Consider the following 15,856-nt stretch of genomic DNA (forward strand, 5'->3'; position numbering starts at 1 on the left):
ATAAAGCCCACTATCTGGAATCTCAGGCTGGCTGTGTTCTGCTCTTGAGAGAGTCAGCTTGTGCTTTTCCCAAATTAAAGCTTCCATCTTGGCCTCAGAGTGGTCTCTGTGGTCTTGGTCACTCCTGAAACTCACAGCCTCTATCTCAGTACCCTAGGGAATTTGTTTAGGTTCTTGTACACCTGAGCCACAGAGATCCTGGGCTCTGGGTGCAAGATGTGGTTGAGCAGTTTCTACCATGAACAAATAGAGTCCAGAGTCTGGTTAAGAGCTGGAGGGTCCAGGCTTTCCAAAATAGACTGATGCCTGTTTCAGCATTCCTTGGAACTTGTTAGAAATGCCCATCTCTGGGGAGATGGCGCAGGGGTTCAAGGCACTTACTTGCTCTGTAACCATCATGAACTGACACCCACACATAGCCAGATGCAAAGTGGCGCATGCATCCTACGGCAATGGGAAAAGGAGCCGGGAAGACCTCCAAGCTCTTGAGGCGGCTAGGCTGGCCTGCTCAGAGGCCAAAATAAAGAGAGACAGTCTCAAACAAGGGCAAGGAGAGAACCCACACCCTGGAGAGGATCCAAAAAACAGACTCAGTGGTATCTCTAAAGCCCAGTCATGGCCTCAGAACTGTGAGGTTTGGAATTTAGAAAACCACAAGAGACTATTTCTTTTAGGGACCATAGTTTTTATTAACTCCAACAAAGAGGGCTGGTGGGATTCAGAGCAAAGAGAATGAGAAGGAAGCTTCAAATTGCCCTGAAAGAGGCAAAAAGGGAGGGTCTTTAAGGTCTTCTGGGGAAATAGGCAGGGGGAGTCTTGTACTAGGTTGTGGGACATCCACACTATATGGGGTGTCCACACTGTAGGGCGTCCCAACACCATATGGGGTGTTCACATTATCTAGGGCATCAATTTCACATGGAGATTGGAAATTATGTTGGAGCCACACCTGTCTCAAATCCTTCTAAGATGGACTTAAGTCTCTGTTTTGGTTTCCCAGGTGTTAGCTTCCCAGGGAGGAGCTGTCTCCTCCCACCTAGGTACTAACTGGCCTGAGGATTAGCATAATAGAAGGTGTTAGGATCCCAGCCTGATCACTGCCTGGATTTCTTACTGGGAGGGGTAGGAACAGCTCTTTGAAACCTCAGTTTCTATATCCCAGTTTGGAAGGGGGTGCTGAGAGAGTGACAGTACTTAATCTCAACTCAATCTCATGGGCACTTGACTGGTGGTCTCCCAGCCAGAAGGACAGGAGAGCCAGGCCTGGGTTCATCCTTCCATGGTCACCAGTGCCTTGCATAGTCTCTGTAGCCGTTTATTGAGAGGTATGATTGGGAAGTAGGTACTGAGTCTTATTTTATTTTCTTATTGTTATTATTTTAAATATTTTTAAATTTATTTACAAGCAGAGAGAGAAAGAAAGAAAGAAAGGAGTATGGGTGTGCCAGGGACTCTTTTCAATGCAAACAAACTCCAGACACATGTGCCACTTCGTGCATCTGGCTTTACATGGGTTAGGAATTGAATCCAGGCAGGTGGACTTTGCAAGTGAGCACCTTCAACCACTGAGCCATCTCCCCAGTCCTTAATTATTATTCTTGAGAAGGGTTCCTAAGTACCCTAGGTTGACCTTGAACATATAGCTTAAATGTGTGATGCTCCTGTCTCTATCTCCAGAGTGCCAAGGTCACAAGCGTGAACTCCCAGAACTTGTTTATGCAGTGCTGGGAATTGAACCCAGGGCTTCATGCACCCTAGGCAAGCATTCTACCAACTGAGCTACAGCCTCAGCCTCATTGAGTCTTTGTGACTTCATACTGTGGGCCGTGGCAGTGAGCATGCATGTAGCAGATGTTGCAAGAATGGATCCTGAACACCTGGTTGAGTAGCTGAGGGAAGGGCTGACTGATACACAGAAATTGACTTACACCTCAAGACAGAAAGAGGGAGAGACAGAGGGAGAGAAAGGGGGAGTTATCAAAACAACTTCAGAAAATTCAGTAATATTTGAGTAGTACCATCATAATTTTTGTCATGTCTATGACCACGATTCAGTTTTATCCAGTCTTTCCCATGTAAGTACATCTATGTAATTTCTCAAGTGTATTTTACTACATGCGCACTGTAATAACCAGTTTGTGGCTCACTGCGTAGCCCTGGTTGGTCTGTGATTTAGTGTGTGGGGAAGGCTAGCTCTGAAATCACACTGCTTCTCTTGCCTCTACCTCCTCAGGTAAGGATTACAGGCATGCACCACCACACGAGGCTGACTGTAGACTTTTTCCATGTTCACACATTTCCTAAAGACACCTGACTCACCCAGGGTGGTCATTTGCATGAGAAGCAAATGAGAAAAGTTCACGTATGCTTCCACTTACACCACACACTGTCCTCTTCTCTCCTTCCTATTTCCATCTCCCTTACAAACGTGGAGTTGATGGCCTGGTGACCCCGTGTGGAGCGTGTATAGGATGAATGTATGAAAACCTAATTGCTTCCTGTTTTGCTTATGTTCCTGGGTTGTCATTCCATTGGCCAAGTCATCTACTTTGGTAGATGTCAAGCTGATGGTTCCTGGGAGACTGGGAAATTAATCCTGGAAGTCATAAAAACAAAATTTTATCAAACTGTTTTGAGGAAAAATAAAATAAAAAGAGCGCCTTGTCTTCCAAAATTTAGTCCTAGTCCGCCATCTACTGGTCAACATTGGAATTACCATTTTAGTAGTGGCTGGTGGACTGGGAGGTTCTGGCCCTGACAGGCTCCATCCAAGAAGACACATCTAATTCACCTTCCCGGCTCCTCCCACCATATTTCCAGGGTTCACATAGAAATTCTTTTCTGTGGTTAGGTGGATGCAAAATCAACATGTGAGAGAACTAACTTTCAAATGCAGAACAAACTTTTGAAAGGGGATCATGGATACATTTTTGTTGAGCAGCATATCCACACGACCCCTTCTGTAATGTACTGACCCAAGCAAGGGAATCATTGCAGTGTGTCCTGTGGATGCTGACCCCACCAGAGAGCATCCCCGCCACCCCCAGAGGTCATTTGGTCAAACAAGCATGAGGGGAAGACGACGCATTTGCCTCCCCTCTTGCGATTTCAGATGCAAGTCAATCCTTTCAAGGCTCTGAGCTCTGTCCGGAAGTAAAGAACCTATTCCATCCTGCTTGAGCCCAAATCCCTGCAGCCGCATCTGAACCTCAGAGACCTATTCTTTCCTTTTGCATATGAACAAACATTAATATACACAGCCAGCATTAAAGTGCCCGCATCCCAGATTCTGCTTTCTCTGAGTATACCAAGCACATTCGGCAATGTCTTTTTGAGAAGCCCCTTTGCTTCTGAGGGCCTGCTGGGTAGCAGGCTTTGGCCAGGAACTTAACCCAGGAGTCTTATATAGATCAAAAAAGTGCTGCTGCCAAACAGTGTCCTTTTCTACATCTCCACTCAGAAACCAGGAGTCTGGGGGCTTAGTGATGTCCAAGGTCCCTTCCAGTAAGTTCTTGAGGTTTCAGGTCACCTTTGCTCTGCTCACCCACCACTGGGTAAACACTTACTGAACATTGCTTTATGCCAGAGTCGATGCAAGAAACAGCTCTTGATCTGGGCGTGGTGGCGCACGCCTTTAATCCCAGCACTCGGGAGACAGAGGTAGGAGTATCACCGTGAGTTCGAGGCCACCCTGAGAGTACCGAGTGAATTCCAGGTCAGCCTGAGCTAGAGTGAGACCCTACCTCGAAAAACCAAAAAAAAAAAAAAAAAAAAAAAAAAAAAAAAGAAAGAAAGAAAGAAAAGAAAAAAAAAAAAAAGAAACACAGCTCTCACCTCAAAGGGGATATGAGACAGTTTCGGGAACACAGATTTAGGTTATCCCAGTTCCATGTTCCAACATGTTAACAATTTCATGAAGGTTTTGTAGTTACAGAACAAAAGAAAGTCATAAATCAAGGCACTTTTCAAATACACGGGCTGACTGTCGGGTAGGCGGGTTATAGCAAAGCGGAGAAGTCTCCACCATAGTTCTCGGATGCTCTCTGATGGCATTCTTAGCCCATGGGTTGGTTGGAAGCTGGGGTCTGTTCTTGCATGCCAAAACAGATCATACGTGGCAGATACACTGATAGTCATGTGGATGTTAAGTAAAACACAGAGGTGGGTGATAATGTCTATTGAAGGGCCTAAAGGAAAACCCAAAGTAATTTGGCTCTGATCCTGCACCATCCCATCTCTGCCCGAGATCCGTCAGGCCCTTCAGCCTTTGCAGAGGCAGATGCAGCGTCTTCTGGGAACTCGCATTCACAGAAGCATGGTTGCTAGATGGTGGTAGATGCCCGCAGGGTGACGGCTCTTTCTCCTGCAACATCACATCTAATGAAGCATCATAGGCAGTAATAAAGTCATCGGACACATGTCAGTATAGCAGAGAAAACGTCTACAGCATTTACAGAAAGTGAGGCATGGCGATTGGTTCAGAGGAGGTGTTCTCTACATGGGGGAGCCACTGAAATCCTCAGCCTTAACCCCAAGGCTTGAAGCATAGAAACGTCAGTCAACTGGAGGGCCAGGGAAATGCCTTCTCCCCAGACAGACTGCCAGGGGCAAAGGCCCTAAGGCAGCAGTGAGCTGGAGGACTAGAGGGCACAAGGAGAGAGTTAGGACCGTGGCTCCAGGTGGTGAAGACTTGCTTATGAAAGTTTGAGGAGGAGCCCAGGGCCCTAAGCACAGCAGTGGAGTCAGACTTCAGTGCCGAGCGCAAGGAAAGATGGCAGGGAAGCAGTCTGCGTGCCTTTGCCCGTGTGCGGCTACTGAGGACATTCCTGGCTCCTTCCTCACGCCCTTGCCCCTTTCTCCATGTTCTCACCTTCGGCATCTTTATCCTTGGGTCGGAGATGGAATCTTCTTGGAGACATAGTCCCTTGATTGAAAACAGAAGCAGGGACAAGCACGTCCATCGGTCACCCCTCAGAGAGGGGATCAAGGCTTGCCACCCATCTCTGCAGACATCCGTCTTGCAGCCTCTTTTGGTCCTCCTGGTGACGGCTGGGTTGGCAGGGGCAGGGCCATCCGCCCGTTTCAGCGAGTGAAGAGTCAGAGCCTCACAGAGCTCAAGTTCTTGCTCAGGATCAAGAGGCTGTGGGTGGAAGAACTTGGCTGGCATTGGAGCACCAGCATCCTGAGTCCGTGGAGTACACTGTGCCCTCTAGGGGCGATTCAAAAACCCACACCCTGCCGTGAGGATGTCTCCATAGGGCTGGTCCCTGCGATGCAAGTTACAGGTGAATTTTGATGGTGGTAGATTCTTGGAGCAAGTGGCTGACTTGAGGAAACTCACATTGCTTTATGAATGTGTGTGTAAGCCTCTCACACGCGATGTATGTACAACAGCTAAGATCTGACTCATTGGAAAGGATGCTAAGTGGACAAGGTTTCAAACCCATGCCTTTAGGGCCCTGGTAGGACTTGAAGAATGGGAGAGGCGGGTCCTTGGCGGTGAACAGAGACCGCGGGCTCCTCCTGAGGGCAGTTAGCAACCACCGCTAGTCTGCGCTGTGGTACAGTACAGCCAGCTTTTGTCTTCCCGTTTCCCAAGGGACCCGGGCGTTGGCATCTTTATGGGGCATCTCTGTTTATTTGACTATTGGCAGTCAGTCATGCCTGTTGTAGGAGCCGAGGTCTGTGCAAGCCAGCGAATGGCTGGACCCAGGCATGGTCTTCTGGGCTCATACCAGCTGGCTCCCCTCCCGCCCCCATGTGGATGACAAACCACCAGAGGGGGTAGAAAGTCCTTCAACCTACTTCGTGCCCTTAAGCTAAACAAAGCCACCAAGACCCAGTTTAACCATCAGCTGTCGCTTTAAGTGCATGCTATCACTCACTCCTCTCGAAAGCTCACTGCATCGAAGGAGCTGCACGGCTGACGGCTCTGGCAAGGACCTGGCCCTTGACTGGAGATGTGGGTTTACTTCAGCCACACGTGATGTTTGCTGCCCGCACGGAATTTCGTGAAGCCACAAGAAAGATGTTCATAGACGCTCATTTCCGGAACTGCATATGCGATGCCTCCATTCTGTAGGCTGTCATTTCTGTTTTTAACCAAAGAATTGGAAATGAAACAAAACGGAGGACAGTGATTGAATTACTACATTTATTCGTGAAAAGGAAAAGAAAGTACAGAGAGCTTCTGCCATGTGGAAGGCAAGAGGTGGTAGAGAGCCCCTGCGGGATGAGGGGCAGAGGTCCCGCCCCAAGCCCAGCTCAGCCCTGGCTTCCTCCCCCCGCCCCCCCCCCCCACCACTGCCTGGAGTTTAGGAGTGAGCTCTCATCTGTAGGGATCCATTACTCTTCATCACTGTGAGACTGTATCTGTCATTTGGTTTGGATTCAGATATGAACCTTACAAAATTCCCAGCTCTTGTGTCTGTTTTGGTTTGGGAGCTGTGACTATGGGAGCTTCTCTAAGACTTCCCAGTTCGTGAAACCTTTGCGGTTTTCTTTAATCCCGCATGAGGATGTGGGGAAGACAAAGCAGTCTGTAGAAATCAGCAGCTACGTTCGTCTCCCTCTGGGGTCAGGACCTGTCACGATGACCAGAGAGACCAGAGGCCAAGAGGTCTAGGTGCTTGATCAGCACTGCTTGTGGTGATGGAACAGAACGTAAACTGAAGGCCACATGCCATAGTAATGTTTTGTTCTTCTATTTTTGTTTTGTTTTATTTTTTGAGGTCGGGCCTCACTCTAGCTCAGGCTGACCTGGAATTTACTATGTAGTCCCAGGGTGGTCTCAAACTCATAGTGATCCTCCTACCTCTGCCTCCTGAGCACTGGGACTAAAGGCGTGCGCCACCTCGCCCGCCCAGTGTTTTTCTTGGTTCGGTGATCATGAAGAGTGTTGGGTTTTGAACTTGTGGATGGGATATACCAGCTCTTACATAGCCCTGCAAAATTTACCCAATGCGCAGTCCCTGGCCAGCAGGTGACAGTAAAACATCGTGGTTTTATAAAATCATATAAAGAGATAGGGAAACTTTGGGTGAATCTAAGGCCCATCCAGCCCGCTATCTGTTTTCCATAAGAAAGTTTTACTGGAATGCCTATGCTCATTCATTGTGTATTGACCATGGCGGCTTTCGGCTACTGGATCTAACTGGAATCTGCAGTGGCCAAGCTCTGTTATGTTGCAAAGGGGCCCCTTCATGATGTGCTGACTTCGCTTGTCTTTGACATTGAACCTGGAATAACAGAAACTAAGTGGACTTCATGAAGTTCCCTCTTTATTAACACTGACCTAAGTCAACACAGTATTGTCCAGTTGACAAAGAATACCTACTCGCAAAGTTTCATTCCCACAATCCCATGTTTCTCTCTCTCCTCTCTTCCAAATTCTGTGTGTGTGTGTGTGTGTGTGTGTGTGTGTGTGTGTGTGTGTGTGTAGGGGTTGGAGCAGATGCAAACTTAAGTTGGAAAGCAACTACTAACCAACTGCGCATGACTCAATGCAAAGGCCAAATGCAAATGATATGGTAATCATGCAATGTCTCATGAAACTTATTTGCATATCCCTGTGAATGGCCTTAGGATCAAAAAAAATCCCATATCATGAGTCTTTTGCTTATTTATGTTTAAAAAAACTTTATTACTACATAATTTGATGATGAAGTTTTCCTTTTGAGGTATAACTGTTTCACTTACATTCTTTTTGAAAAAGATGTCACCAGTCCTCTGAAGCTCCATCGAACAGAGACTTTTCCCACCTACCGGTCGGAACACTGACAACAACTTCCAGGAAGCTTAGAACGCGTGCGTGCAATGCGTCAGCCACAGAGCCACACCTGGAGGTCCCAGACTGACAGCGAGGGAGACCCCTGCACACCACACCGGGTGAAGCGTCCTCACATCCTGCTGATGGTGGTCATGGGAGCGGCTGCAATACCACATATCTATTTTTTCCTTTTTTTTTTTTTTAATGAAGTCTTAGCCGAGTTGACACATGCTGTGTAGATATTGACTCCTGTCCCCTTCTTTTTACAGCTGGACAGAAAGGGTCAATGTCTGCCTCAGGTCGGTTTTCTACTGTAGACATGGTGCCCCTGGGCTTCTCTGGGTCTGTCCTGTTGTGGAGCTGTGTGATTCTTTCCTTACGAGTGTATCAGTTTTGTGACAGTCAGAATTGACAATAAAATGGCTATTAATTACTTATCACTTGTCTTCACCCTGTTCCTTAGTTACCCATCTGTGCTTCTGGGTGACTATTGGACTCTATTCACTTATGTCACCACTGAGTCACACCAGCACTTTTCTCCCACGTGAGAACTGGTCTTTTTGAAGGACCCGCTACTATTGCTTACTAGGCTAGAATGTCTCACATCTTTGACCTTCTGTCCCCTCTCCCCTTTAAACAACAGCCTTCATTTTGTTTGGAGTACTTCCAAAAACATTTTAAAATAAAGTATCATCCCTCACCCAAATGGTGTCTTTGGATTCTGCCAACAACAGTTTTCTCTCTGGCTCAGTATTTTTAGGGGGCCGGTGAGCCGGACGCACAGTTCTGCGTCCCGTTTGCTATAAGCTCAGCTACACACGCATGTGTCCACTCACTCATGAAGCTGCCGTGAACGAGCATCTACCAACTCCCAGGACTCTGCTGGGCGCTGGGGATGTAGTGATTCAGAGACTAAGGCTCTGCTGCCGAGAGAACCTTCTGTTATGCCCAGTTCTCGGCGCCCCCAGTGACCACCAAGGAGAACCATACTCGTATGCAAAGGCAAGGAGCTTTATTTCAGGCTTAAAGCTCCGTCTCTTGACTTCACCCACACAGTGGATCCATACAAGAGCCCTGAGCAGCAGGGGGCAGGTTTTTTATAGGGATTTGAACAAAGAAGTAGGGAGAAGTAGGAGAATGGTTCTATGATTGGTTGATTAAAGCAGTAACTGCACTTGTATTTTTCTGATAGGCTTAGGATACTGATGGGCAAAGCTGGTGGGCAGGGGGCTAGGGGGATTCCAAGCAGATTAGGTTACCTTTATTGTGATTGGCTATGTGTATTTGAAGAACTTTCAACTTTTTTTTGCTTATTTTAAGCAAACTTTATGACCACAGGAATGCATGGTGCAGACAGTCTATTCCCCCTTACCAGGAAACTGACCTTGCTGGGAAGCAGAAACTTAGGCCTATTGATGATTCTGAGGCTTATTGTGGCTTCCTGAGTCCTTCACTTCCATTCCAGAGGTGGGCAGAGCGGAAATAAAGATGCAGTTATAGTACAGAGTGACACCTGCTCAGTGCCCCCCTGTTGTGATGGACTTCTAAAGACATGGTCATTTTGTCCCCCAGGCTGTGTCTCTGGGAAAGAGCCAGATGGGAATTGAATCTTGCTAGCGTTTGAGGTTAGGTTCCTGCAAAGGCACATGTGTAAGAGAGGGCGCACACATCTTTTCAAGGCTATATTCCCAGAGTGGTGCCAGATATGGACTAGGATTCCCAATTAAATGTGAATTTCAGGTATGCAATGCGTATGGTTTCTTAATAAAACCGGGCGCTAATACTGCATGCCAGCATCCTGTCTTCATGCACTCGCTGCGCATCGGAAACTTGCCCTGAAGGAATGGGGGCCTGCATTTCTGGTAACCTCAGCTCTAGGCTAGGTCTGTGCTTGCTGTGTGTTTGTGCTTGATAAATCTGTATTGAATTAACACAAGTATAAACTCATATCCTGCAGATAGGATTCTTTTCTTCTGTAACAGGGGAATTGGGAGTCTGGGGTGCTTTCTGGAACTCCAAGCCCTGAGTTCATATCTGTAAAAAAAAAAAAAAAATTGCAATTCCAGATTCAAGAAAATGATTTTTTAAATTTTTATTTATTTGAGTCAGAAAGAGAGAGAGAAAGAGAATGGGTGTGGCCAGGGCATCCAGCCACTGCAAACGAACTCCAGAAGCATGTGCCACTTTGTGCATCTGGCTTATGTGGGTCCTAGGGAATCGAACCAGGATCCTTTGGCTTTGCAGGCAAACGCCTTAACCGCTAAGCCATTCCTCTAGCCCAGGAAAATGATTTTAAAAATACCATATTTTATTCAGATCTTACAAAGGAGTGGGGAAGGGAGAGAACTAGGAGGTAAGGAAAGACAAAGTGGGGAGAGGTGCACCACGTGGAGCCCAAGAGTCCATATAATGGAACATGGATCTTTGGGGGGAAAACACCATGAAGGGATTTTTAAAGACATGCGCTTCCAAGAAAGGTCAAAAGTAAAGGCAGATAAAACAAAACAGAGTGTCTCTCCCTCCCCTGACAGCCACGCCAGGGTGGGAGAGAGCTCTTATCTATCTGAAGACCCCTCAAAAATGTTGCTGCCAGCTCCAGAGAGAGAGGAAAATGGCCCACTCTCTCCGTGGGTCCAATGGGATATAGGATTTATGCCATCCCAACTGGGCACACCTACACCAGGTGTCCCAGCCAATTGCCTGGGCTTAAAGGAGAAATCCACCCATACCTGGGCAGGGTGTGCACTGGAGAGAGATCTAACTGGGTGAGATGGGCAAACACTACATCCCAAGATTGCACAGGCAGGGCAAGCTGGGATGCGCGTGGTGGTGTGTGCGGTCCTAAGGCCCCTCCCTTTAAGGGCTGCCCTCATCCGGCCTAGTTAATCTAACTGCCTACTCTTGTTAACACATACTTCACAAGAGGAAAATTTGTATAGTTTCTCCATGCCAGGTCCTTCCAAAAGCATTAGTTTTGTGAGAAAATAACTGCTCTAGTTTCATCAAAATAAATATTAATTTTACAAAGCCCCAAACGGGAGCCTTGAAATCCTCATTGCCGCTTGTGACCCTTCTAACAGGCACACACTTGCTCAAAACAGATCCACACCAATTACAGCCCCATGTCTTGGACCCTGTGAAAATCTTAAGTTTGCTGAGCTAAATCTCAGGTTGGAGAGAACTGGGTTCCAAGGACACTCCTAGCCAGGTTGCTTTCTCGGGAGTTGAGAGACGTTGGGCAACAGAGGACGGTTTCAGGGAGCACTGCATGAATGGATGGGGCCATGGGAGCGGTCTCGCCCGCTCAGGCCTTCACGAGAAAGCACCCCCTTTCCTGGGTCTTGGCAGCTTCTCTCTCCTTCAAGCTCCTCCTCCTTCTCCCAGGGGAAGTCACTCTGGTTGGCTCTTCCCTCACTGTTCATTTTTTTTTTCCTCCTACCTACCTGGCTTTTCTTCTCCTTTTCCTTCTCTGACTCTCTCAGAAGCAAATCTTTCTGACTCCCATGGCCTTGGTGCACAAAGAGGGGATTAAGTTGAAGAAGAAGATAAAGGAATCAGCATGAAAGAAATAATTATAATTTTAATGAAGTTGAAATTGCTGGCGCAAGGCTCAAGCTAATGACTGAGTAAAGAACTGTGGCCGGGCGCAGTTGACTTGCAAGTGAGGGCCTCTTTTAGGATATTTAAGAAATAAAAGCATGTTGGTCAAAAACAGGAATTCTATCTATTAGGGAATCCTAATGGCCCCTGTTTATCACCTAGCACCATGCTCAGTTTTCGGTTCCATTCTCGTGCTTACTTCTTGCAGGAGCTCCATGGATAAGCATGCATATCATGCCCACTTTACAGATGGGCGTCCGGCCTCAAGCCGATATATATAAAGCCTGATTACTGCGCCCACTAGCTCTTACCTATTAAAGTGATATACATACATGTGGACCCAGGCCTATGAATTCCCAAATGTGCTCTTTGAGCTCCTTAGCACAGGCTGCATCAAGGCAGATACACTGTCCCACAAGGGGTAAAGGTGCGATTGCGTTGGACTTTGCATATCAGGTAGTCTCTGCTGCCTTGTAATTGAGAAGCAGCCACAGATAGACAGGCATGACGGTTTGACTAAGGCTTTATTTACAAACACCACGGGCAGGGTACTTACCCAGGCTGCCACTGTCCTCAGCGCCTTCCATTGGTTTTACGTCTTCAAGCAGATGCCACGAGACAGCAAACACTTGACGGCCTCTCTTTCAGTTGTGAGATGGCGATTTGAGATGAGTCTTGCTTTTTGTTTATTTATTATCATTATCTCACTGCGGTGGTGAACATAGAAGTGTAAGAGAAGTGCAGAGGCTGTGGGAGACATAGGCGCACTTAAGACTGGATTGGAAGGCACTCACGCCAACAGGGACGACAACCTGGAACCTGGCGATCTCACTACGGAACCTCCACGGACACAGTGGAAGCTTTAGTCCTACCGTGGGCACCAGGATCATTTACTGGCGGAAGTGACGGAGACGAGAGCGCCTGTGTACCCCTGTGTTAGCTGAGCCTGGCTTAAGAAGGCTCTTTTGCTCAGTTGAAGGCAGAGTACACAGTGGGTAGTCAGGTGCCCTCTACAGGACAGAGTTTCATTCATGTACTTATCAATCTAGGGTGCATCAAGTTGCCTATTGTTACAGAGTTGTACACTGAAATTCCAGGGGTCTGATGCCCACATCCACAGTGTTTAAGCCAATTGCTCAGGAAACTAACCAGCAAACAAACAAACAAAAGAGAGAGAGAGAGAAAGAGAGAGAGGAGAGGGAACATTTGTCTCAAGAAACATTTTACTATGAAAGTATCTATGCTTTGAGAGGTTGACTATATACCAACTAATACTGTTTTGTTTTTTTTTTTTTGAGACATGCTGGTCTCCAATGATTATGTAGCAGAAAATGACCTTGAACTTATGATCCTTCTGCCTCCACACCACAAGTGCTGGGATTAAAGGCCTGTGTTACTACAAACTTTTTTTTTTTTTTTTTAATTCAGTGTTGGGACCAAATCCAGGGATCCCTGAATACCAGGCAAGTACTCCACAGCAGGACTACTTCCCCATTCCCAATACTAACCATAAACAAAGAAAAACATCTTCCTTTTCATCCCAGAGCACATCTATCCATGGGCAGATTTACTTTAAGGCAACAAACGCATTTTCTTTTCTTTTCTTTTTTTTTTTTATTAGTTTTGTATTCAGCAAATACAGGCAGTTTGGTACCATTAATAGGCTCATCCATGACCTACCCCCTCCCCAGTGGCCCTTCCTTGTTGAGGTATATGGGTCATGCATTGTGTAGTTAGCCCACAGTTATTGGTACGATAAATGTCTCTGCATATCATGACCCAACATGTGGCTCTGACATCCTTTCCTCCCCCTCTTCCGCAAAATTTCCCTGAGCCATGTTGGGTTCATTTTTGGTCTGCTTCAGTGATGAGGTGTTGGGGGCCTCTGAGGCTCTGGATCTCTGATTTGGTAGGAGTTGATTTTTCTCTGTGTTGGTTTCCTTCCCCCTTGTGCTGGTATCTGGTTCATCAGGAAAACAGCACCTTTGCTTGTTTTGTCAATTTTCCTTAGTTTCAGTCGGGGCCTTTTTGAGGTATGTTGGGGTGGCTCTCTCCTTAGGATCTGCATCTATCTGAAAAAGAGAAGCAGAATCTCCAACGGAGAGTAAGTTGGCAACAGGACAAATGAGATAACCTTTACTTTTTTAATTTAATAGGTGTAGGCCCTCTTGCACCCCATGATTGATGGTAGCATTTTCATTTCATAATAAGGTCATGAGTTTTGTAGGTTGGATAGGGCGTGGAGGTCTGCGCGGTAACCACGGGCTGACCTGAATGCAGGCTCCTTGGCCCCATCTGGTTGCAGCCACGCAGGACCGCCGGACAATCACTGGCCTGCACCTGTGAGCGGTGACGTGCCGTGTCAAGCTCATCTCTGACTCCCGCTGCTGGTTGACCTTCGTTCAGTGGAGCTGAGGAGGCGCCTGGAGTCACACTATCAGTCAGTACCTCCAGGTGACCCCAGCACATGACATCAAAGAAACCCGAGACGACAGAGGTGGCGAGCGAGTGCCCGTTAGGTTAGAGCTGGCACCAGGAAGCAGTGGGCCAGGTGTTTCCATCTCAGACATCTGTTGGGAATCAGCTTCGAGTGCCAGGCTCCATCTGAGGACTCCAAGTGGGGGTACAGTGCTCCTCCCCCCAGGAGTCCTGGGCACTCTGGCACACGGGTCCAGGGGTGACTACGTGTGGGACGGCACACAGGCTGGAAGGCCTGTGATGGGGACAGCTCTGAAGGGGCTCTGGAGTGGCACTGTCAGCCCCTTTCTTTGTTGCCATAACAACGAATGAGGAGCCTGTTTCACTTCCTTTGTGGCTCTGAGAAGGGGATGCTCTAAGTGCAGCGCAAGGTGCCTGCGCGCGCTTTCGCCTAGGAACGGCTAGCCGGGCGCCGCCGCCGAACGCCAGGCACAGGCTGCAAAAGACTGGGCAGGGCTGGCAGAACCAGGGTCCGCTGTAGCTACTGAAAGGCCCTGAGCCCCTCTCCATCCTCAGCCTGCTTCCCGCCCCGACTTCCCTTCTCATCACAATGGCAGCTTCGTTGTCTTTGGCTGTTGGCGATGCCGCCTTCCCTCCCCTGCCGCAGAGCAGATGGATGTTGGAGATGGATCTTTGTCCCGCTCTTTCCCGCTGCCTTCTATGGTGTGTTTGCATCTGCTCTGACACACTAGAGACTCTAAAAGGACAAGGACCAAGTTTTATCATTTGCCTTTTGTTTGTTTATTTGGTGGTTTTCGGTACTCTCTTTAGGCCTAACAGATGAAGGATACTGGAATTTCTTTAGAGCAAAGAGCTATAAACTCTCATCCCAGAGCCATAGCCAGACTGCTCTCCGCTTTTGTCAATAAAGTTTAACTGGCACACAGCCGTATCTGCTTGTTTAAGCAAGGTCTGTGGATGGGTGGCCACAGCAGGAAGTAGTTTCCAGTTCTAATGACCCAGTCCTGAAGAACAAGCCGGTCACCTGGGCTCCAGGCTGCTGCACACATCTTGAGCTAGTAGATCCTGAGAAATTAGGGTCCTCCCCACAACGGAGCAGTTGGCTTCATGCTGAACGGGCCTGCTCTGCTCATCACAGGCATCCTGATGCCCTTCCTTCGTGTGGAAAATTCTTATCTTCCTCCCTTCCCAAAGTGCCAGCTTTATGGACTTGAATTTCAATACTATGTACTCAGAAGTTGTTCTTGAGATTCCCAAGCCAGATGAAGCTGCCTGCCGCATTATTTTTTCCCCAAGGAAGGGTTTCACTCTAGTCCAGGCTGACCTGGAATTCACTAAGTAGTCTCAGGGTGACCTCAAACTCACAGTAATCCTCCTACCTCTGCCTCTAGGGTACTGGGATTAAAGGTGTGGGCCACCACACCCCGCTTATCCACACAATTGTAAGATATACTCATAACTGTTCATAATTATAGTTTTATCTTGCTATCCCTTCTCTGTCTTGTCTGTGGCTGTGAGCACGTGAGGGCAACTGTGTCTATGGCTAACCTGAAAGTTGCTCTGTCAATCTTCATTTAATAAATAAATCTAGTGAAAATGAGATAGCCATGGGTGTATTATGAATTTATGCCACAAGGTAACATCAATTCTACCTTAAATGAGTAGCATAGATAGGCATGAGCTGTTTTTCCTTTCTGAAACTTCTGCTGTGTGCTGGGGATAACATTGCTATCATTCCTGGATGCCATCCCCCACTTAGTGTTTAAAATCTGAACTACTGATGCTGGAAGCAATTAGTCTCCAAGGGTTAGGAACTAAGATGGGGATCCAGGACAGCCTGCTTACAGAGTCTATATTTCCCTCCATGTTTGGTTCCTCACTTGTCAATGAAGGGGCTCTGGTGACCACTGTTAACTTACACAGGGGTCTGGGTGCCACAGCGAACTCCCAAAGGGGCTCCAGGAATGACAGTGAACTCACATAGAGCTCCAGGCCCCACAGCAGTGAGTTCACGGTGGGCCTGTGGAACATTTGGATGTGCTTGTCGGC

The 15,856-nt window shown here is 47.6% G+C and overlaps 1 protein-coding gene across 2 annotated transcripts in view; it reads left to right on the top strand.

Moving 5' to 3' along the window:
• The window catches only part of Dok5 (docking protein 5), a 145,036-nt gene extending 136,831 nt beyond the window's left edge, over positions 1-8,205 (top strand). For both annotated transcript variants that reach the window (XM_045157724.1, XM_004663848.2), the window contains one exon: positions 7,715-8,205. In XM_045157724.1, the coding sequence (XP_045013659.1) occupies positions 7,715-7,732 (18 nt within the window). In that variant the 3' untranslated portion in view covers positions 7,733-8,205. The remainder of the gene's footprint in view (positions 1-7,714) is intronic.
• The last annotated feature ends 7,651 nt before the right edge of the window (positions 8,206-15,856 follow it).

This window comes from Jaculus jaculus, chromosome 8 (assembly GCF_020740685.1).
Source record: "Jaculus jaculus isolate mJacJac1 chromosome 8, mJacJac1.mat.Y.cur, whole genome shotgun sequence".
NCBI classification, from domain to species: Eukaryota; Metazoa; Chordata; class Mammalia; order Rodentia; family Dipodidae; genus Jaculus; species Jaculus jaculus.